Source organism: Aristolochia californica, unplaced genomic scaffold, assembly GCF_029961685.1.
Source record: "Aristolochia californica isolate CCGP_79_NKW_82.1479 unplaced genomic scaffold, dmAriCali1.0.hap1 SCAF_10, whole genome shotgun sequence".
NCBI lineage: Eukaryota > Viridiplantae > Streptophyta > Magnoliopsida > Piperales > Aristolochiaceae > Aristolochia > Aristolochia californica.
This window is the reverse complement of record NW_027181771.1, coordinates 621,060-643,652: the sequence shown is the minus strand read 5'-3', so window position 1 is coordinate 643,652 and position 22,593 is coordinate 621,060. Positions and strand designations below refer to the sequence as shown.

Below are 22,593 nucleotides of genomic sequence, written 5' to 3'. Positions count from 1 at the left end.
GAGGATTGTCCAGAAAAATGCAGTCAGCCAGGAATAAATGCAAAATAAATAAATTCTTTAGTTGTGACAGTACAGTGCTATATAATTTTCTTTTTTTGCTTCTTGAAATTTCCTTTATAAAATGGTGGGGACACCCGTATGCCCATCGAGCTCCAATGGGACCCAGTACATTGTCGTTGGGATTATCCATTTTAAAATTTTATTTTATTTTATTTTTCCTGATTTTACAAATCTGTTATAGATTTATTCAGTTACGGGTTTTATCCGTTTTTGAATTTAGAATTTTGTTATTAATACACTGTAACAGAACGGTGGAAGTAGTGTTTGAAATGGATGAATAAACAAATTCTTCTCCGTCTTATTTCTTCTTCTTCTTCTTCTTCTTCTTCTTTGTTGTTGTTGTTCTTCTTCTCCTTCTCAATTCTTTTTCTTCTCAATTCTTCTTTTTCTCAATCTTCTTCTAAATTCTTCTCCTTCTCAATTCTTTTTCTTCTCAATTCTTCTTTTTCTCAATCTTCTTCTAAATTCTTCTTCTCCTTCTTTTTCTCTCCTTCTAGCAATGAAACCTGCCACTCAATCATCTCCAAATCAGGTACGTTGAAAACTGATTAATTGACCTGCATCCTAAAGGCATATTGTGAATTTAAAAAAATGTGCACATTGGGCCTTTGGTTTAATAGCTTTATGAGGGTTTCTAATGTGAGTTCTTGGGTTCAAGTCTCACTGGGGGATTGAGGTGTAGTGTGCATGTTATCAGCCCGAATATTCATCTATCTATATATATGGTCATTTTTATAGAGAAATATGAAAATTCAATGAAATATGTATATATTTTCTGGTGTACCAATGTGCATCCAATATATCACACTAGAAACCTCCTTGCAGCCCTCCCCAACTAGTGGCTATCGTTCATTCTTTGTCTGACAAAAGTTGCTGGGAAGTGCCCCAGGTAAATTTGTACCAGGTTTGCAGTGCTAAAAGACATGGCAGCTTAGGCTTCAAGCCTGTTAAAAGACATGAACTGGGCCCTCCTTGCCTAATGGCTTTGGAGGACAAATGGGAGGGCAGCTCTTTGGTGGCAAATTATGAACAGAAAATATGGGTATGGCCAGCATAATTGGCTGCGTAACTGCTTGCTCTCTCTTGCAGCCCACTCCAACTTCTGGAGGGAGATTCTAAAACCATTGCTAAACTTCAGCCAGTGCATTTGGTCTAGAGTCAAGTTGGGTAACCGGCTTAATTTCCGGAATGACACTCGGATTGGGCATGGGCCACCAGCCTCAAGTTTCCAACTATATATAGAATGGCTCGAGATCCAAATACCAAGTTCAAGGGTTGATTCTATTGGTGGTGGGAGTTGAAATTTTGATCTGATAAGAGATGTAAATGATCATGAGATTGAGGATATTGGCCAGATTTTGTCTATGCTGGATTCTTATTACTTCAGAGGTGGGGATGAAGATTCTATGGTCTTGAAGTGTTCTACACCAGGTCGCTTCACTGTTGCCCCGTACTCAATTCCCAGCAACACAAAGGAAGATTTTGACTATGATGCTACCTTGTCTTGGAAGCTCCTTGTCACTCCTAGAGTTCTTCTTTTTATCTGGTGTACTTTGAAGGCTGGATCCTCGCCACTGGCCACCTCTATATGTCAAGTTTTCAACCGCTCGCTCTTCTTTTTAAGTTTTGTCACCTAGCCAGAGAGGCTGTTGATCTGCACAAGTGCACCATGGCAGCCCACGTTGGTTATTCTTTCCTCTCTTGATTTGGGATACACTTTTGTTTTTCAAACCCTTTTGAGTTTCTGGACCAATAATTTGGCCATGTCCCTTCCTCAGGTTGGCCTTGCTGCTATCCCTTGGAGCCTTTGGCTCATTCAGAATGGCTTACCTTTTCAAATAATACTATGGCTGTAGGGGAATTATTGAAACATGCATCCATTCTACTCTTTTTTGGTCAAAGCTTTTTTTTTTTTTTTAATGAAGGAAAAAAATTATTAAAAAGAGCAAGAGGGGGAGAAACCCTTATCAGAATTCAAGCAAGCAGGAAGACAATGCACAAACAAAAAAAAATCAATGCAGGGAAATGGAAAGTTCAGCTTGGTTGTGACCAAGCCTTGCAAAGTGATCTGTCTCAGATTGGCCTCTTTGGGAATGTGAGACCAGTCAATGCACAGGTCGGTGACCATATCTTTAATCTAAAAAACTGTTGATAAAAAAGCCATGCATAAGGGCTATCTGCTTTTGCCTAAGACATGATAGTCTTGGAATCCCGCTCAACAATCACAAGTATAGAGAAGTGCTCCTTGTAAAGTTGAAGCCCATGAGGGAGTCATAAAACCTCCGTCTAGGTCAAATATGCTTAAAGGGCCGCTTAGGAGAGGAGAGGAGGCCTCGTATGATCTTTGATCACTCCCCATGACCGAATGAGTCGGGATTCCTAAAGGAGCTCCCATCAAAATTCAAGTTGAGTGATCCTTGAGGAAGCAGGGTCCAGGTTGTTACACGGCTAGGCTTGTGATTAGTAGCGGAAGCCGCTACCTTCCAATTCTCGCGAATAACATTAGGAGGCCAGTCATCAAAGTTGTCCACTAGCGTAGTCCATTGTAGTATGGCGTGAATAGTTTTTTCAATGATGCAACAAATGGATCTAGAGTTGGTAGAGAATGTGTGCTTGTTTCTTTCTAGCCATAGGAACCAGGGAACAACAACAAGAGTTATGAGCCAAAGAAGGTGACCCAGGTGAGGGAGTTGGAGAGAGCATCTGCAGGTGATGAAGTCATATAAGGAATTTGGGAAGTAGGTAACACCAACAACATCATCTTTAGAGCCATCTTCCCTGCATCACATGTTGAGCCGCTCATGAGTGATTGTGTTTTATACTGATTGAGCCTTCATTTTGTTAAGCTAAAACGGAGCTGATCGAACAAGGAGGTGACTAATGTTGGGTTGAGAGCGAGTTGGGGGTGTGGGCGATGGCGGGCATACATTTGCAGAATTAGAGGTCGAGTACTTCTAGAGGGTTCTCTTGTCGCGCTTCCACTTTCTCTGGCTAAGCTTGAAGCATCGAGAAGTGCAACAGTCACTTCACTAGCCTTGAGATGCCTGACTAGATCAACATTTCTATCCCCACTTATATCAACGTTTACCCCAATTACACTGTTCTTGACCAGATGGTTCCTCTCCGCAGGCTCAGTTGTTTCCACTTTTCTTGTTTCATGGCTCCTTTTTACCGGGAACTAGGAAGAATCAAGCGATCTTCCTTGAGATAGTTGTTTCATCTGACCGTCGGATGGCCACCCCTAAAGGAGGCTCAGTTTGGCAACATTAAAAAGTGAACATAATGAATGTTAAAATAAGTGAAAATAATAACCTCTAAAAAATCTTAATAATCTTTTCTCTTCCCTTTTCCTTTTTTATTTGTTTTATATAAAATCCTCATCACAAAAAGAAGTTGAAGTTGCTAGAAACCATGAAGGACTCCAACTATTCACATTTTCGGGGCCAATAGTTGTTGCAAATTCCACTGCTGAACTTAGTGCTCCTCTTCAAGGAGTTCGTCAATGTAGAGATCATTTGTCCTTGCCAGTAATCATAAGAGGATGATTCATTGCTCTTCTTTCAGCATTCCAAGTCTCTTGGAGGCATATTCATCAGTAATCAAATATAGTATTGGACTCCTTGGTGAAGGGGGAGATTGCAAAACCGTCCATGGTTGTCAACATGGATTTAGCATAGTAGATTGTAATTTTTTATATTTGTTCTGTATTTTTGCTTTATGCGTTTTGCTCTTACTTGGTTCTTTATAGCTACAGTTATCTTTTTGTAATTTTTTCTCATTTTCAATGAATTTCATCATCACTTAAAAAAACAAAGATGTGTAGACCCTGAGAGTCAAGGCTTTCCAAAAATAACAGATGGATAAATTTCCAAGATCTGGTTACTCAATGTGTTTTTGCTTCCTTGTCACTCTTCAAAAAGATGAAAACTTTATCATTCATAAAATGTTTCTTTTGTTATTACAGGAGTGGTGCTGATTTTCTGGGTCCTCTGCTTCCAGCTGTTGCAGAAATATGTAAAGATTTTGATCCTACATCTGATGTGGAGCCCTCACTTTTGAAGTTGTTTCGCAATTTGTGGTTTTATATTGTTCTGTTTGGGCTGGCCCCTCCAATTCAATCTACTCAGCCTCCAACAAAGTCACTTTCCACTTCATTGAATAGTTTGGGTAGCATGAGTGCAGTGGCTCTGCAAGCAGTTGCAGGACCTTATATGTGGAGTACTCAGTGGTCTGCTGCCGTTCAACGAATTGCTCAAGGCACACCACCCCTTGTAAGTCTAATGTTCATAGAACTGTATATTAAAATTCTTCGACTGTAGAATTAGACTTGATTGTTTAGAGGACATGTTGCATGATTTTGAGAGGTAAAAGAAGCCAATCAGCCGAGAGGTTTTGCCATGAAAGAAGAAAGAATGATGGATGTTCGGCAGTTGAGTATTTTCTGACAACAATGATGGATGTTCAGAAGCATTCCTTGTTCTGTTTCTTTAGTGACTGGGACTGACTTGTCCTGGGTAAATAACTGCATCCATGTTGTTTGATTCACAAAGGTCAAGGTTTTGTGCTTATTAGCTTTGTCAGTGCAAAGCTATGTTGAAAGTGGTTTCTGATAGTTTTTTTTCATCTAACTGCTAAGATTTTGGAAAGTTGAGGGCATTGTTTGCTTCATAGGACCAACAGTGGGAGGAGGTCATGCAAGAACTGCTCTGATTGTTGGCTTAACATGAATTCTCGTGATACATGTAAGGATAACCAGGTCTAGCTGGTGGCAGAGTTTCTATCAGTGCTAGCTCAGGAGAAATTCTCTTGCTTTCTGTGTCATTCTTGGAGATTTCATTGATGTGGAGCCTCAAGCTGTTTGGAAAGGTTCTAGCTTTTATAAGACCTCTTTCTTTGATCTATCGACACCTTGGGGGAAGGTAAAAGAGATGGGAAAGGGGGGGGGGGGGGGGGGGTTATCTGTTGCATTGGTCAGTGATCTTCTCCTTGACACTTCTTCATAAGGGGCACTATATCACATCTGAGCTTACAGTTTTCTGGACCTTAGGCCTTGAGAAACCAACCGTTTGGTTGGTTTATTGGCAAGGGTGGAAGATTCTCTACGGCTCCTTGTTGTTTGTTCATGACTTTTAAACTCTTGATGTCACTTATTTCTTAGATGATTAAAATCATTATTTAAGTCAATTGTGCTTCTAATTTGCATATTTCATGGATTAACATGTGTGACTGTTGCGAAAAAAGGCGTTACCCTCCAACATCTTGTTGTGGAGGAAATGTCTTTTTAGCTTCTAGGTATGTAATTTTTCTTTTGTAATACATTCACACATCCTCTCGAAAAAAACATGTGTGACTGTTAGTTATTCTGGTTCCATTCATCAGTGATCAGTAAAAGAATGTGTACTTGTGCCTTTTCTGTGTAATTTTTTTTTATGCACGCTAATATGTTATTGGATTCTGGTTTCTAAATGATTATCGTATGAGATGACACGTTCTTTGTATTTCCATATATATATATATATTTATATTTCTAACTTTTAACTGATTTTACTTGTTTAATGCTTGTCATCAGCTCTCGCAGGATTTGAGGTACACTATGTTTCTTTTGCCCCCAAATAGTAGCTTACTGTTGTAACAATTTTGTAGGTTGTTAGCTCAGTGAAATGGCTTGAAGATGAGTTGGAACTCAATGCTCTTCATAATCCTGGGAGTCGCCGAGGTAGTGGAAATGAGAAAGCTGCTGTTGCTCAAAGAGCGGCTCTTTCGGCTGCTTTAGGTGGCCGAGTTGAAGTAGCTGCAATGGTCCCCATTTCAGGTTTTATATAAATTTTATATTTTTTTTATTCAACTTGTTGAATTTTTGTAGAAGAGAAATAATTAACTAACTTGCTTAGAACTGTGTTCAATGAGCCTCTATTTATAATAGAGGAAACAAGTAGAATCATATTACAATTAAACTACCCTTGTCCCAGTTACACCCAAAGCGAAATACTAAAAAATAAGTTTTAAAACGATTAAATAACTGAAACATAAATAGAAGATTAACATAACTGAAACATCTTTAAACTAAAACTTTTTTTTGTGAGACCTTCCCTTAAGACTCCTTTTATATTCCACAACATTAATTTTGGCTCTATAAGACTTCTTGTTGTGAGAGTCATGTAAGTCTCTCTCATGCTTGTTCTTCAACACAACTATTTTAATTTTTTATGTAATCCCAAAATGCTTCCTTTATTTTTCTCAATGTGTGTGAATTCGTTTAAGGTCTGCAGAGGCAAATCCATGTATTTGTCTCTCTCTTTATGGATTTATATATTATTATTTGAAAAAAATGGACCATTCCATATGCATTCAGAAGAAAAGAGCAGTTTTGTTCAACAATGTAAAGTGAATGTGCAAAAAGATGGTGAATATCAAAATCAGTAAGCTATATGCTTACTGTGTACCTTGTTAGCATCACATGCCACATTTGTGTCCTGAAAAGAAGTCATCATTCTTTTCTATGTCTGAAGCCTGTCCAACTGAATTTTCATACCGAGCAAGCTGGGGTATTGGTTATAACACAAGAGATTGGTGACAAACGTCTTCCGTAGCAAGGGAAATGCAATTGGCAGACCCATTAACACAACACCATTTGACTACGTCAAATCAAGAATCTCATGAAAAAACATTCCAAATTGCTGCACCAACTAAAATGTCAAGAGGGACAGTAAAATGAGAGTGGTAAATGTGCAAACTGTGGAGCTCAGCATGAAGGTCCACTGAACCTCGGTCAGTGTGACCTAATGGGCTGGCATTTGAGAGAACAACAGATCCATCAGGCCTGTGAAAAATGCCCCCATAATCTGCTGGTCCTGTGATGAGGAATGCTATCTTCGTTTTGATTTAATAACTTGAAAAGAGGAGAAATAGAGAAAGAGAAGAGAAATTGAGAAGAAGAAGAAACAAAAGATTAGTGAGGATGAAGAGAAAGATCGGGAAGGGAAGAACAGTAGAAGTAAATTTTTAATTCATCATCAATCCATCTTACTCATCCGATTACAATCAATTAATAAAAGAGGAACTGAAATTCAAAAAAAAATTACTAATTGATGAATCTCGTAAAATCTGGAACATAAAAACAAAATAAAGTGACATAATTGAATTACAAAAATATGGAATTACCCAACCACAATGTGGTGGGTCCTGGTGGGACCCGATGCCTCTGAGTGTAAACTCGGGTGACTGGTGGCATACTGGTGTCCCCACCATCCTGGATTGTCCCTGGAGCAACCATCAAAGTTCAATTTAATGGCTCTATGATCAGGAGGGGGCTATGAAGAAATACTAGGCTGATTGTGGGTTGAGAGGTTAGCAACAAGGTTCCAATTGCTTCTAATCATTTTTTTTTTTTTTTTTTTTGAGGAAAGTGCTTCTAATCATTGCCCCTGAAATATTGTCAAATTTCGTTGTTTCAGACTATGGTAATGTTTCCTAGATTTACATCAGTATCATTGAGCTTTATCCTATGTTGAAGTTGAGCGGGTTCCTCTTTTTTTGTTTTTGGTTTTTTTAAAAAGCGGATGAGAAGATTTTATTCCGAGGAAAGGATTACAGAGGCTTCCCAAAACTGGAAGAGGGAAGCCACTTAATTACAACATATTAAACAAAAATTGCAGGAATAATTAAAACACTGTTACATAATGAAAATTAAAAATTGCAGGAATAATTAAAACACTGTTACATAATGAAAATTAAAAATTGCAGGAATAATTAAAACACTGTTACATAATGAAAATTGATCATATTTGTCTAATAGTGAGCTCTGAAAGGTTATACCTTCCTTAGCAAGATTCTTTGCAGCTGCATTAGCAGATCTGGGTATGTGAGACCAGGTAGTGACCACATAGGCATCTAAGTCAAAAACCTCCTCCATTTGGGTCAGCGGCTTCCAAGGTGCAGCAGAATGATTGTTGCCCCAACTACTGACCAAAGATGAGTCTCCTTCCACTAAAATAGGCCCTCTAAAATTTTCTATGGTCATTTGAAAAAACAAAATTTCTTTGGAAATTCAAATACAATGGAGTAAGCCGTGAGTTTCAGCAGATAGAAAGTCTGATTGATTGGGAGTCCAGCATGTGAAATGAGCTTCCTTCCTTCACGGTCATGAAAAATACCCCCTTTCCCAGCTGGACCCTTGAGTGCTTTCATCAAAATTGAGCTTGATGGAACCACAAGGGGAGGGATGCAGGTTTCAGTGCAATGCGATTTTTTTGGTCTAAGCGAGGCAATATGCAACCCGTTCTCCCATATGTATGAGCTACTGAATTTGAAAAATTCTTTCTTTGTTCGCAACCAATCAATGGAGTTCTGCATAGCCTTGTTCTTTACAGAATCATAACTTTTCATCCTTCTTTGAGAAACCATGTTGGTCCTCTCTGTCCTTAAACACCAAGGAATGATGACGAACATGGTTTTCCATAGCATCTTCTGGAGGAGGAAGAGAGATAAAAGTGTTATAAAGAATCCAGTCAGTAAAAGAGGGGCAATGACAAATGCTAATTTTGAAAAGCTGAAGCATATGGCACCAAATCTGAGTAGTGAAAGAGCAATGGAGCAGCAAGTGAGCAACAGTCGCATCTACTTCGTCACACAGGCTACAAAGGTTATAAGTGATCATGTTACCCTTCTATGAATATTATGATAAGTGAGGATCTTATTCTTGACGGCCCACCAATTAAAGAACAAGATCTTGGGTTGGCCCAAAAACTTCCCAACTGTTGTAGCAACTTGTGAACTGTGGGTGGTGGGAAGGTAGAGGAAACCGAGAAATTGCCATCAGACTCCCATTTCCAGATGATAATGTCTTCTCCATGTCTTTGAAGGTAGTGTGGCCAGAAGAACCTCCATAAGATTTCTGGCAGATGATGCTTCTAAATCTTTTGAATTTCTTCTGTGATTCACAACCCATCTTCTCAGTTCTAACATTTGCATTCAGAATATCTTGATCTCTAGAAATAGAATAAGCTCTGGATAATCAGCAGCTAAAAGTTTCAACTCAATCAAGAGATCTTTCAAATATATCACTGTGGTATTTAATCAAACTCTGTAGCAGACCCTGCTGTTATTACGTTGTAAATTGGAGAATATTTCTACAAAGAGGTGAAGTCCATCTGGCAATGAAAATGGGAGGGACCCGATAGTTGTTATATTATTTATCTTTGGCAGCTATAGCCTTTCTCTGTAAAGCACTGCATTCATTTCCATATCTCCAAACCCATTTGTCAAGGAATGCCTCATTCACATGATTAGTCTTTCTTATCTTGAGACCACCAGAATGCTTGAGATTGCAGACCTTAGATCAGTTTATTAAATGATACTTAGCAACTATTTCAGACTTGCAAAGAAATCACCCCTCAATAGCTTCAACCTTTGTACCAATCCTAGCCACACATTTGAGGGAGGTGTGTTCCTAATTGATAAGCATTGGATCACTTCAAGCCCAACTTTTTTTTTTTTGAGAAAATGATAATTTTATTAACCAAAGAAGCGAAACAACAAACTAGGGAGGCATACCCTTACAACAAGGGATTGGAGGGAGGCTCCCTACTTAGCAAAAGCATAAACTACAGAATTGGCAGATCTGGGAACATGGGACCAAATACAAGTAATATGGGAGAGATAACTGCGTGAGAATTGCCTTCAACATGAGGTGCTCTTGAAAACACTCATGACAAATTTTCAGACCATTCCTCAAAGGTTGAAGTTCAACTGTTGTAGAATCTGATTGACCAAGAGGGCTAGTACAAGAGGCAAGAAAATCACCATTTGAATTTCTAAACCCCCCACCCCCACCCCCTCTTCCAAAAAAAAGAAAAAGAGAAAAAAAGGGACCAGGATTGCTGTAAGGGGATTCTGTCAAAATTTAGCTTAATAATGCCTTCATCAGGTGGTTTCCACTCATCCAGGACTTCATGCTTAAGAAGAGACGTCCTTGCTACTGAGCTCCAATTGCATCTAAGAACAAATACTGTTTTAGCAACCAATACTTTTCTTCATCTTTTTGCTTAAACACATAATCTGCCCCAGGAGGTAAAAATGTGCGGACACTTACCTTAAAGACCACACATGGACCGCAGAGAGCAAATACATTGATTTATATATGTTCTGGTGCCATGTTGAAGTTGGGTTGGTTCCTTCAAAATGATAACTAAAGTTAGGAGACCTCTAAATGATAAACTAAAGATTTTTCCTAGCTTAAACCAATGGCGAGTAATTCTCCAACAATAACTTCTTTCATTCTCAAGTGACTAGCCTAAGATGTGGTGCACATTTAATCAACTTGAATTTGGGACAGCTCTTCGAAATCTTAGTGAAACACTTGATTTGTTATCTCATGTCTACTTTTCGTGAAAAAAGACCAATTGAAATGGAGGGTTTCTTCAAGCAACAAGGAGTTGAGGCAACTATTCAATCATATGATATTGAGCATCTTTCCCATCTCTTCTCAAGAAACAAGGGGGGTATTTCTTTGCAAAATTGTGCTCAATATCATATGTGGCAATTCTGCCAAGATCTCTTCGTTAGTTGGGGAAAGAATCAGCACGAATCGGATTTTTTGAGGAACGTATCGAGAGAAAATTGGATTTGGTTAGACAATACGTGGTTGGTAAACAAGGATCGGTTTTTTAGGGTTTAGGGTTTAGCATCATTCCAAAAAAAAGTACAGAATTGTGCGGCTTCTTATCCACCTAAATCCTAGTTATGTTGGGGTCAGCTAACTCTTGTTTCCTCTATTATGTATGTGGAAAGCCCTGTCTATTATTAAGCCGAGAGGGTGGTGAAGAATGTATTCTGTTTGGTCAATTTATGAGGCTAAAACTTTAACACATTGGCTGGTAGGCTAGCTAAATTTGGAATATCCCAGCAATCCCTCATTGTTTGGGACGGTTCCCCCTCCTTGTAATCTTGCTTGTTTGAACCTTTTAATATAACTCAGCACTATTTAAAAAAAAAAAAAAAAAGGAACACAAGATAACTCACTAAATTCTGAATTTTCTCTAACTGCTGTTGGAATCAACTTGGAAAATATCCTTTTTCTCTTAGTTTGTTTTTCTCAGCTACTGCTTTTACCTTTATCAGCTTCATGTACGAAATTAGGCTTCTTTGTTGCATTTGCATGTTATTGTTATTCGTATTCTTGAAACTTTCATAACAGTCATCATGATGCTATTATTTTCTCCTTTGACAGGTGTGAAGGCAACCTATCTCCTTGCGGTGTCCTTTCTTGAGATAATACGTTTTAGCTGCAATGGTGGAATCATCAATAGTGAATCCAATTTAACCTCATCCAGTAGTGCTTTCAGTTGTGTGTTTGAGTACCTCAAGACTCCAAATCTTCTGCCCGTTGTTTTCCAGTGCTTGACTGCTATTGTGCACAGGGCTTTTGAAACAGCTGTAGAGTGGCTGGTAATTTCTTCTCTTGACCATGGAATGTTTTGAATTATGTTTCCTCTTTCTAATTTCCATACTAAAAGTGTCATTTATAGGTTGGTAATGAGTAGCTTCATACCTTGCCCTACAATCTTGTCCCCAAAGAATCTCCCTTTTATTATCTTGGACAGGGTTGTATTTGCATCCCCCATCCCTGCCTTACAAAAGAAATTCCCACCTTGTCAATGCCTTGTGCCACCCCATTCCCACCAATATTTTATAAACATCCATGTTATAATAGGTTGAAATTTTTTCAAAGTCAAAATAAATAAATAAAAACATAAATTTTCATTTAAATTGTATAAAACCTAAAAGTTAACAAAATTACATAAGAATAATGTCAATCAATAGCAATATAAACAGTATAAATCAACTGTAAAAACAGAAATATTTATTTTTGAAAACATAAAATTATGTAATTTTTATAATTTTGGGTTTGGGTTTGAAACACCTACCTTTCTCTCATGGGGAAATGGAGGAATATTGAATTTCCTCCATAATCTTAATTCCATGGCAATGCTGATAAGAAAATCTGTTGAGAGCAATAATATCAAAAAGGAAAATAAAGGTGTGGGTCAAAGCCATAAAAATATCTGATGGTTTGTTCAGTTTTTGGTTTGGATTAGAAAAAATCCAACGAGCTAGGATTACCTTGTTTCTATTCACTCTTTCCTCATTGCTCATTTCAGGGTGGGAAGAGTGGAATTCAAGCTCTAAACCCTTTGAGCTTTCTCTTAATAAAATTCAGCATCATTTAAAAAAAAAGTATCTATTTTTTTAAGATTGACCCCTTTTCCATCCCCAAATGACTAACCACTTAGGAGGCTTATTGGTCAATCTTCTAAATCGATGTTTTTCTCAACATTTATCTTTGTGGGACTATTTGCACTAACACTTCCCCTCACTTCTAGTCTTACACATGTGAATAATAGGCTTGAAACATGGACAACAGAAAAGGGTACAAATTGGGCTCAACCGCCGAGGTCCTGGCTGATATCCTGTCCTGATACCATGTTAAGATCAAATTTGGTTGCATCCTAAAATGACTAGCTACTTAGAAGGCTCATTGTTCAACCTTATAAACCAATGTTATGTCTTAACTTTATTTATGTGGGACTGTACAAAATTATTTGTTCATCTTATTCAATCACTTAGTTAGATGAAAAAGGACACAATAGTTATTGTGTTAAAGTGCTGAAAGTTTCAGTTTCCGACCTTAACTTTTAAATATTTTTTATTATTATAAAACATAATGATTTTATAAGTTAAAAAAATTAATGAACTTATATAAAAGGAGGCTGGATGTATCTATGTAATTGATTCTCCCAGGCTTTTATCTTAAGCCCTGCCCACACCTTGTGGGGCTACATCCAAAGGCCATTGCTGCATGGAGCTGGTTGAGCTGGGGCGAGTCCAAATTTAATTAACCCCTTTGCTAAGCCTAGTCATGAGGGAGTTGTTATGGTGCCTTTTCATTTGCAAAAAGGTGATGAGACACTGTAGCACAAAATTGCAATGCTTATGGGATGTGGTGAGCTATAGCACTACTATTTGACATGCCATGACACTGCTATAAACCATTGATGGGCAGTGTCTATGTCAAATGTTGTGTAAGTACCTCTTGTTACATTTAATTATTTATTTTCTTTTAAGTTTTTAGCATGTTAATAGTACATATGCATCATTATTGGTTGCTGGATATTTTTCTATTGGTGTTTTGAATGTGTTAGTGGAAATAATAGGTTGGAACAATCCTGTGGTTATTAGTTAAAAAAAGGCCTCCTAGCTTCGGCTGATTATTTGGGATGGATTTGGACATAACTTTAAATTGATATAAAAGCATGGCATCAGTTTTATTTGGCCTTTTTTTGGTTCTTTGTTTTTGGAAAAGAATATTGGGCCTAGAGTACGTTTGTGCTCCATTTATGTTGTGCATTTCTTATTTGTTTAGGCTTTAGATTTGAGGCTGGCTGTTAGTGGGAACAATCTCACATGGGCTAAAGCTTGGAAAATCAAAAGGGGTATTAGTTGGAAAAGGGTTTCCTTACTTTGGCTAGTCATTTTGGGATGAACCTAGGCCTAACTTTAATTGAATAGTTTAGCAATTTCTAGAGATTTTGGGTTTGAATTGACCACTTTTGTATCTTCAGGACGAGAGATTATCTGAAATTGGCAATGAAGCTGAGATATGGGATTCTATTCTGACTGCCCATGCATGCTTTCTTATAAAATGCATCTCTCAACGGGAGGAACACATCCGCGATCTATCTGTTAGTTTATTGAATCAATTGAAGGATAAGTACCCACAGGTACTCTTCTCTTTTGATTTTTTTTTTTCTGATTACAGAGTTTGTTTACTTACAAAATGTGCATTTTGGCCTGTTAGGTCCTGTGGAATTGTTCATGCTTGGATTTGCTCTTTTCGGTTAACAGCGATTCAACTTCTATGCTTGCTAATGATCCTGCTTGGGTAGCAACAGTGCGCTCTTTGCATCAGAAGATTATTAGAGAGTGGATCACCAATGCACTTTCACATGCTCCGTGTACTACCCAGGGTTTTCTACAGGTTTTCTCGCTAAGTTTCTCTTTATTTTCTTTTACTAATTCTGGTGAACTTTACTGATGCTTTTCCTTTTCTAGCATGATTTTTAAGCATAAATATTTTTCATTGAATGATGCAGACTGAAAGCCCCTTTTTTTAAAGTAGACATAATAGCCGAAAGTGCTAATTCAGTTGTTTATCATACATTGAGTCCTCTGTACTAGAGCTGAATATGATTGTATCCTTATTGATAGATCACAATCTTATTCTTACGGTACTCTCTAGCAAGTTATTTGGTGTTGCATTCTATCCTCGGATAAATGGGAATTACAAGAGTACAATGAGAATAATGAGAAATTCATTTAGAGCAAGAGTGAAAAGAATTACAAAAAAGAAGCAAAACTGAGCTGAAAAGCTCAAGCAAGAGTACAAGAAATCACATACATAAAGAACAAAAAGAATAAAGAAAATACAATCAGTGAACATCAATATGGGTAACAGGTAATGAGTTTTCTGTTTCTCCTCCCATTTTCCGTACCTTTGTTCCATTACCTATTCTGCCCAAATGGACAAAAGCCTATTCTGTTTCCTATTTTCTTACCCATTTATTTTCAGATAAATGGAATGGTGAAGTAAATGGATAATTTAATATATTTTTTTAGACAACATAAACTTGATAATACTGAAAATAATAAATAATTGAAAATAATTGAAAATTGAACTAAAGCTACAACAACTCATAAGATTCATACAAAAATTATAAAATGTTATAAACCCATAAAATTAATAAAAAATCTTCATAATATTAAAAAAAAAGTATGTTGTCCTCTGATTCTCTCTTTTTCTAGGTTGGATATGTATTATAGAGAACCTGGGTAAATGGGTAATCAGGTGTCAAAACCGATTATCTATATCGTTTTGTTTATAAACCAGGTGACTGGTAATTGAGTAAGTTGACCCAAATTCATAAACGAGTAAAGATTTTTGTTCATTATCTTTTAATAATTCAATGCGTAAAGCAGGTAATCGGATAATCGGGTAAAATTGCCACCCTTACATCAAATGAATATGAATCCCATTACTGAATTGTATCTAGCCATAGAATCCGCGATTGAGTTGGCACTTATACTGTTTGGTCCACCTTTTCTGAAGAGAAGAGGAGAGGTCCTCAATCTCTGCTGAAAATGTGCAAAAAAAAAAAAAGGCCATGGACGCCTTTTTTCAGAAGAAAACCAGGATATGATGACCGAGTAGTCTCCTTCTATCATTGATGGGGATGAACACGGCTTCTTATATATTTGAATACCACATTGGAGGTCATAGAGTCCTGTCGCAATGGGAATCGAATTGGCCAAAGGATGCAAGAAAATTTTCAAAATGCAAGAAAGAAGGGGCAGAATAGAATCCCATGCCTGGACCTGCCACTACTGGTGTTGTATGCATCATCTCCATTTAATGTTTGTGACATTTTCAGAGTTTTTTCTACAAAGTGCCTGATATGTTTTTATTCTTGAATAGCCAGATTTGTGAAATGTGATTCTGGTTTATTTACATCCTTGCAACTTATATGCCAGGAACAACTTCGTAAGCTAAATGCATGGCAGAGGCAGCAAGATTCAACAGATGTTGTTTCTCTTTTATCTGAAATTCGATTAAGTAGTGGCAGAAATGATTTTTGGGTGGGAACTCGAACTGCAAATATTCCTGCTGTCATGGCTGCAGCAGCAGCAGCTTCAGGTGCAAATCTCAAAGTTTCAGAAGCATTCAACTTGGAGGTGCTGTCAACAAGTCTAGTTAGTGCCACTGTGAAGTCTAATCACTCTGGGGAAATTGCTGGCATGAAAAGATTATACACTAGTATTGGTGGGCTCCAGACAGGCACAGCACCAATGGGTTTTGGTCTAGGCTTGGGTCTTCAAAGCTTGACAGGTGGTGGAGCTCAGCTGCAAGCACCAGAAAATGAGACATTTAGAGAGATTCTTCTTAGCAAATTTGTCCGTTCGCTTCAACAGTTTGTTAACTTTGCTGAAAAAGGTGGAATGGTGGAAAAAGCGCAATTTCGAGAAATTTGTTCTCAGGCAACTGCATTCCTCCTCTCTATTCTGGTAATTCTACTTTATGTTAAGTCTCACTGTATGTTTCTGGTACATGCTCCTCAAAAAAATACTACTGACAGGCTAGCTAAATTTGAAACCTCCCAGCAATTTCTCATTGTTTGGGATGGTTCCTCCTTGTAATCTTGCTCTTTTAAGTTTTTTAATATAACTCAGCACTATTTAAAAAAAAAAAAATATTACTGACCCCCTCCCCCGCCACAAAAAAAAAAAAAAAACCGCTGTTTACTACCTACCTCCTACCTTATTCCAATTTTGGAAACGTGTACCTATTTTTTTCTGGGGGTCAACACCGTTGAATGATCAGAGTAAGAAACTTATGTGCCCATGCTATGTCTTCTTTGTAATTTTGATGTTGGCTTTGTACATCTGTTTGTGCTTCAAAAATCGTTTGTTAGGTAGTGGTTTTGTTTCGAGCTGTTATGTAGTGTTGCTTGTGCTTTGCAGCTCTTTTTAACATTCCACAACAAGTTGTTCATTTTTCTTAGTAGGATTTCAATATGTATTTTTTTCTTTTAGGAGTCAAATCCCAAATCAAATCTGGAAGGCTTTTCTCAGCTGCTACGACTCCTTTGCTGGTGTCCTGCCTACATTTCAACACCAGAAGCAATGGAAACAGGAGTCTTTATTTGGACATGGTTAGTCTCTGCTGCACCTCAACTGGGTTCTCTTGTTCTTGCTGAGCTTGTTGATGCATGGTTGTGGACTATAGACACAAAACGAGGTTTGTTTGCATATGATATGAAATACTCTGGCCCTGCTGCGAAATTGAGGCCTCAACTCACACCTGGGGAGCCAGAAGTTCCTCCTGAAAGGGATCCTGTTGAAGGAATTACTGCTCATAGATTGTGGCTTGGTTTTTTTATTGATCGATTCGAGGTTAGTACCTAACTTTTGTCCTGATGTTTTCTCACATATAGCTGTATATTCGGCATATCTGCATGTGCATGATCATTTCAAGTAAAGTGTTTAAATAGAAATCTGAAGCATTTGCACTAATACATTCGTAGCATAGCAGAGTTCAGAAAACATGATACTCATCTTTGCTGGTTTAAGTTATATTGTTGCCTTGGTCTTTTTGTTATAAATAATTGGAACTCTTGGTCTGTCTGTCTATTTGCATGATGAGTTCTGACATGATCTGAGCTTTCATTTGCATGATGTTTTTTCTTCAGATTAAAGCTCTAGAATAAAAAAAATTATTTTGAAATCGAACTTGTTGAATATTCTTGATTTATTTTAGATAAAGTTACTATGGACTCCTTTTCAGAAACAGTTACTAGTTAGTTACTTTCACACCTTGGCTTTTTCTTGTTTATAGAAAATATGCATCATTCAAAAAAAGGCTACTACGTTGAAGGTTTCCTATTTCTTATTCCTACAATTGATGAATCGTTTTTTCACTCTCCTGCTTCACTGTCTATTTACTTTTCTCCAGTGTACTGAAGCAGATCCATGCAACATTGTTCTTATCCATCAAACTATCCAACCTTTACTATTCAATAATGAAAAGTACCCAACCTTGATATGCCCTAATTTTCAGAAAGGACCTGTGATGTACTTCAGAAGCAAAACTTGCCTTGTGTTGTCTACTTATTAGCGCATATGATAGAGTGTTTTTTTTTTTTTACAGTGTTATTCCGTGGAGTTAATTGGAATATTTTGATACTGCCGATGTTGAAATTCGATATTATTCCCTTTTTTTATTTTTGATTATGTAGGTAGTTCGGCATGACTCTGTGGAACAACTTTTGCTTCTAGGTCGTATGTTAAAAGGAACAATGAGATCCCCTTCACATTTTACTCGCCACCCTGCTGCTGTTGGAACTTTTTTCACTCTTATGCTTCTTGGGCTAAAGTTCTGCAGTTGCCAATCTGAGTATATTCTCAAGCACTCAAAAACAGGGCTTCAATTGCTAGAGGACCGTGTCTTACGGTAAATTGTCATTTTATTTTTTATTTCACTGTCCAATATTTTGATTATCTTAGATCCAACCAACCTTGTATGATCTTTATAGAGACTCATTAGTAAACCATTAACCCTCTTTTTTTTTTTTTTTAAATGATGTTGATTTTTATTAAGGCAAAAGCTCAAGAAAGCATATTACAAAGGTGGGAAGCCTTCCCAAACAATGAGAGATTGCTGGAAAGTTCCAAATTTTGCCAATTTATCAGCTAAAGAGTTGGCTGATCTAGGAATGAGATTCCAATTACAATGTGTAGAAGATACCATTAACTTTCTCTTAAAAGATCGAATATGATAATCTTCATAAAATTTGTTTTTCTTGTTCTCTTTTAATTTTAAAAACTTGTATGAACGATACATTAATGTTGTTCGTACATCCCATCTCTGCATTTCATGCCTTTACACTTGAAGGGAAGCCAACCTCCATGCTGACTCTTTGTTGCAAGGCTCAGTTGTAGGCAAAACCTTGTTGTTGGAGACTATGTCACACGTTGATCTGAGTTTCATCCATTTACACTTGATCCTTATGTTACCGTGCATGTTTTTTCCCTTTTTTTTTTTTACCTTCACAGTACTGTAACTGCCTTTACCATTTGTCTGAAAAAAAGTGCCGTTTATTTAAGAGAATTTGGATTAAGCCTTTGGCTCAATGTCCACATTGGAGGGTTCTCCACAGTGAAATATTTGGTTTAAGTCTTACCCGGGGTTTCAGGTATAGCGTGCATGTGTTTATATTGGACATTTTTATTAAAAAAAGAATAAAGTGTCTACTAGAGGTGGTCTAAAAACAGTCTAAAGTTTAAGGTTTGTCATTTGAGGTTTCTGGTTCAGATTTTCTATTTTTTGCTTTTTTTTTCTGGTTATCTTGGGGATGTTAAGTGTTTGCTAACCAATACTAAAAGAATTAGACCTCCAGTTTAGAGGTGACCAACTGGTCAGTTATTGGAGATCGTGATCCCAGATCCTGATAACATGATCACCAAATTTCCTTCACAGTTGAGAGGGCTAATTAAACTCCCAGCTGAAAGAAGCCCAAAGATTTAGTCTTTCAATACATATGATCGGTAGCCCCATCAGCTGGTAGAGAAGTTTTTATAAAATAAGAAGGGGGGGGCGGCAGGGTGGGTTGTGGTGCATCCCACCGTGCCTGCCAAATATAGCATACATTATGTTATACTTATCAAGCAGGTCTCTTTTGTGGTTTCCAGGGCATCAGTTTGTTGGTTTTCTCATGAAACAGAGTGGTATGATGCAAGTAGTAAGAATTTTGCTCAGAGTGAGGCTCAATCTGTCTCTGTTTTTGTTCATCATCTTATGAATGGGCGAGTAGATGCTCCTCAATCTGATTCATCAAAAGGCCGAAGCCGTGAAAATGAAAGTACAGTTGGTAACATGGTAGGTGCATGGTTGTTATTTTGTTACTGTTGGACTAAAAACTGATGAGAATGAATCTGCTCCAGTTTCGAATTTATTATTTTTGGGAAGGAAATGATTTTAGAAAAATCTATTTCTTTTTAGACGGATCAATACCACCCCGTGTGGGGGTATTTGGAGAATTATGCTACTGGACGAGAGAAGCGAAAACAATTACTTCTGATGCTGTGTCAGCATGAGGCAGATAGGCTTGATGTGTGGGCAAATCCTGTAAATTGCAAGTAATTTCTCTTGGCATTTTACACTTGAGTTTTTATTCATTTTTCAGTGTGAAATTCCTGAGAATTTTTTTATCAAGGTCTTTAGATGAAAGGAAGTTGTTGAGAAAAAGACGCTTGATACAGCAAAACTTTTTAGAAAGGCACGAATTTTGTTTGTACTTCCCCTCTTCGAGGTTCTATCTTAATTAATATTATCTTCCCGTTTTGTTAAAAATAAAAGGCTCAAATCAACCATCCAGATCACATGAGTCAAATATGGCTGTGATGACCTGTGATGACCTATTCTGATTGGTTCTTGGAGTAGTTTCATTTTCTTTTTCTTTTCAGGGAGCTTACTGGATCTCGTCCAAAAATAAGCTCAGACAAGTGGATTGACTATGTCAGGACAGCATTTGCAGTGGACCCACTGATTGCTTTGTCCCTCGCCTCGAGGTTCTCGGCAGTTCCTGCTTTGAAAGCTGAAGTTACTCAGTTAGTTGAAGTATGCTTGTTATTCAATTGTTGGATTTGGAATATTTTCTTAGGAGATGGTAGGGGATATGTTTCTATAAAATTGAAATCTTAATTTACAGGCTCTATGTTCTTTATCTTCTTCATATATATAGTTGAAAAGGAATAAAGTTGAAACGAATAATGACTTGAGTCACATAAGTTACTTGCACTGAGTTTCCAAATTAGTCACAGTTCTAATAGCTTGAGTATGTTTTTTCATTATCTACACTTTTTCCTGTTCCCTCTTCGTTCATGCTCAATGTCCATTTCAGTTTAGTTTCTCATCTGTTTGTTCCTGTTGAATTTCTGGAAAAGTAAAAAACTTCATTGACTTGTTGTAATTGGAGTACATGAGCCTCTATCTATTTATAATAGAGGAAACAAGTAGAATCTAATTATAATTAAACCACCTTTATCCCAGTTACTCCCAAAGTTAAACATTAAAAGATAAGTTCTAGAAAAATTAAACAACTGAACATAAATAGAAGACTAATATAACTAAAACACCTTTAAACTAAAACTCTTCTATGAGACCTCATTTCATAATAATTCTAGTTCTGTAGGACTTCTTGTTGTGAGAGTTATGTGAGACTCTTCCATACTTGTTCTTCAACACTCCCCCTTAAACTGGAGTTTATAACTTCAGCTTGCAATTAAAAGGATTCTTGGTCTTTAATTTTTTTTGCTGAAAAATAATTCTTCACAAATGCAATTTCTTCATAGATGCAAAAACTTCATCTTTTGTGCTCCCCCTTTCTTGAATATTTTGGTTACATAAAAATGACCACAACATGTAAAATTCTTCATTGTAGATTATACTACTTCTCAAACATGGAATTCGGAAGGAGGCGCAACCACTGTACACTCAACTTCCAATCTCATCCCCATACTTTTCCTTCTATTCTCCCCCTCAAGCTGGGAGGTAAGGCAATAATCCCAGTTTGAAACAAATAAAATAGTTGTAGTAATGATCTTCTTCATCAAGATGTCCCAAGGATAAGTACGAAACTGGACACAAACTCTCAAAAAGTAAAAAAATGGGTGATAAAAACATTAGTCGAAACCAACCTCAAAGGATTTCGAACAAAAAATAGTGATAATAATCACTAAAGTGGGTAATATCTGTCACTCACAAGATAGTGATAAAAACCCAAGGGTACCAATAAAAAAGTCTCACTGGACTTAAAAACACCCTTATATATAAAAAAAGACCAACCAAGGCAATGCATTAGAGGGTTGGCCAAGGGGGGTAAACGAGAGTAAACAAAACAAAAAAGATGGTAGGAGAAAGGTTGCCAAGTAAAAGGTTAATGGGGAATTAAAGGAAGAGAAAATAACCACCACCTTAATAAGAAGGAGATTGTAACGGTAGTAATGAAATAACTGAACAAATTTGACCAAGTATAACTTTTTTTTGGGGTGACTACAATTTTTTGGGGTTAACTATGCGGAAGATATACAACCAAGTGACAAAAACACAAAACTTGAAAACAATATTGATGCAAGATATTGTATATCTTGAATGAACACATCATGGAGTGATTAAGTCGGATTAAACTCTCTAATTAGAAGACAAATTTGGCTAAAAACATGAATTCTAGGAGAAAAGGAAACTCAATTTACCTCAATGCCTAAAAAGATAATAGGAGAGAAAATAGGAAAAAATAATAGATTTTCAGCAGAACTGACCTTTGGTACTTCTGATATCAATATCTTTCAAAATATAGCTCAGAATCAGAAACAATTTGTTGCTCAAGAAATTAGACTTACAGAGCTTTAATTTGACATAAAAATATTCATTTTTGAATCTTTTATGACCTCTTGATTCTCTTTTTTCTGTAGTTTGACCTTTGCTGACTCCAATGAGAATATCTCCTTAAATACAAATCAGATTGACATGAAATTTTCTTCCTTCGAAACTAGACTTTGATACTTTTCATCCAAGTATAACTTTTCTTCAGAAAATATAATTTTTTTTTAGAGAAAGAATCTGATAGATTCCGGATTTTGTAATTTTGTCAAACTGACTACTATTTCTTCTTTGGCCAGCATGACCATTGACCCTTGTGAAATTGATATCTCTCTCTAGAAAACTGAGATTGAAAATTGGTTTGATAAGGTAGAAAATAGACTTACAGTTCTTTCTTTTGACGTATAAATCTCCATATAAAGTCTCGTTCTTGATGGCATAAAATGGCTTGAAAGTTGAAGTTTTCTGCTACTGCTCGAAACTCTCTTGCAGTTTGACCTTTGTTGCTTCAAATATCAATTTTTCTTGTAGAAAACTTTGACTGC

The 22,593-nt window shown here is 37.0% G+C and overlaps 1 protein-coding gene across 1 annotated transcript in view; it reads left to right on the top strand.

Moving 5' to 3' along the window:
- LOC137965969 (phosphatidylinositol 4-kinase alpha 1-like) overlaps window positions 1–22,593 on the top strand; it is a 41,817-nt gene that overhangs the window by 13,472 nt on the left and 5,752 nt on the right. The window contains exons 7-17 of the mRNA XM_068812394.1: window positions 4,025–4,331; window positions 5,704–5,872; window positions 11,288–11,505; window positions 13,680–13,838; window positions 13,916–14,095; window positions 15,646–16,176; window positions 16,705–17,064; window positions 17,907–18,121; window positions 19,360–19,546; window positions 19,670–19,806; window positions 20,134–20,287. Of these exons, the coding sequence (XP_068668495.1) occupies window positions 4,025–4,331; window positions 5,704–5,872; window positions 11,288–11,505; window positions 13,680–13,838; window positions 13,916–14,095; window positions 15,646–16,176; window positions 16,705–17,064; window positions 17,907–18,121; window positions 19,360–19,546; window positions 19,670–19,806; window positions 20,134–20,287 (2,617 nt within the window). The remainder of the gene's footprint in view (window positions 1–4,024; window positions 4,332–5,703; window positions 5,873–11,287; window positions 11,506–13,679; window positions 13,839–13,915; window positions 14,096–15,645; window positions 16,177–16,704; window positions 17,065–17,906; window positions 18,122–19,359; window positions 19,547–19,669; window positions 19,807–20,133; window positions 20,288–22,593) is intronic.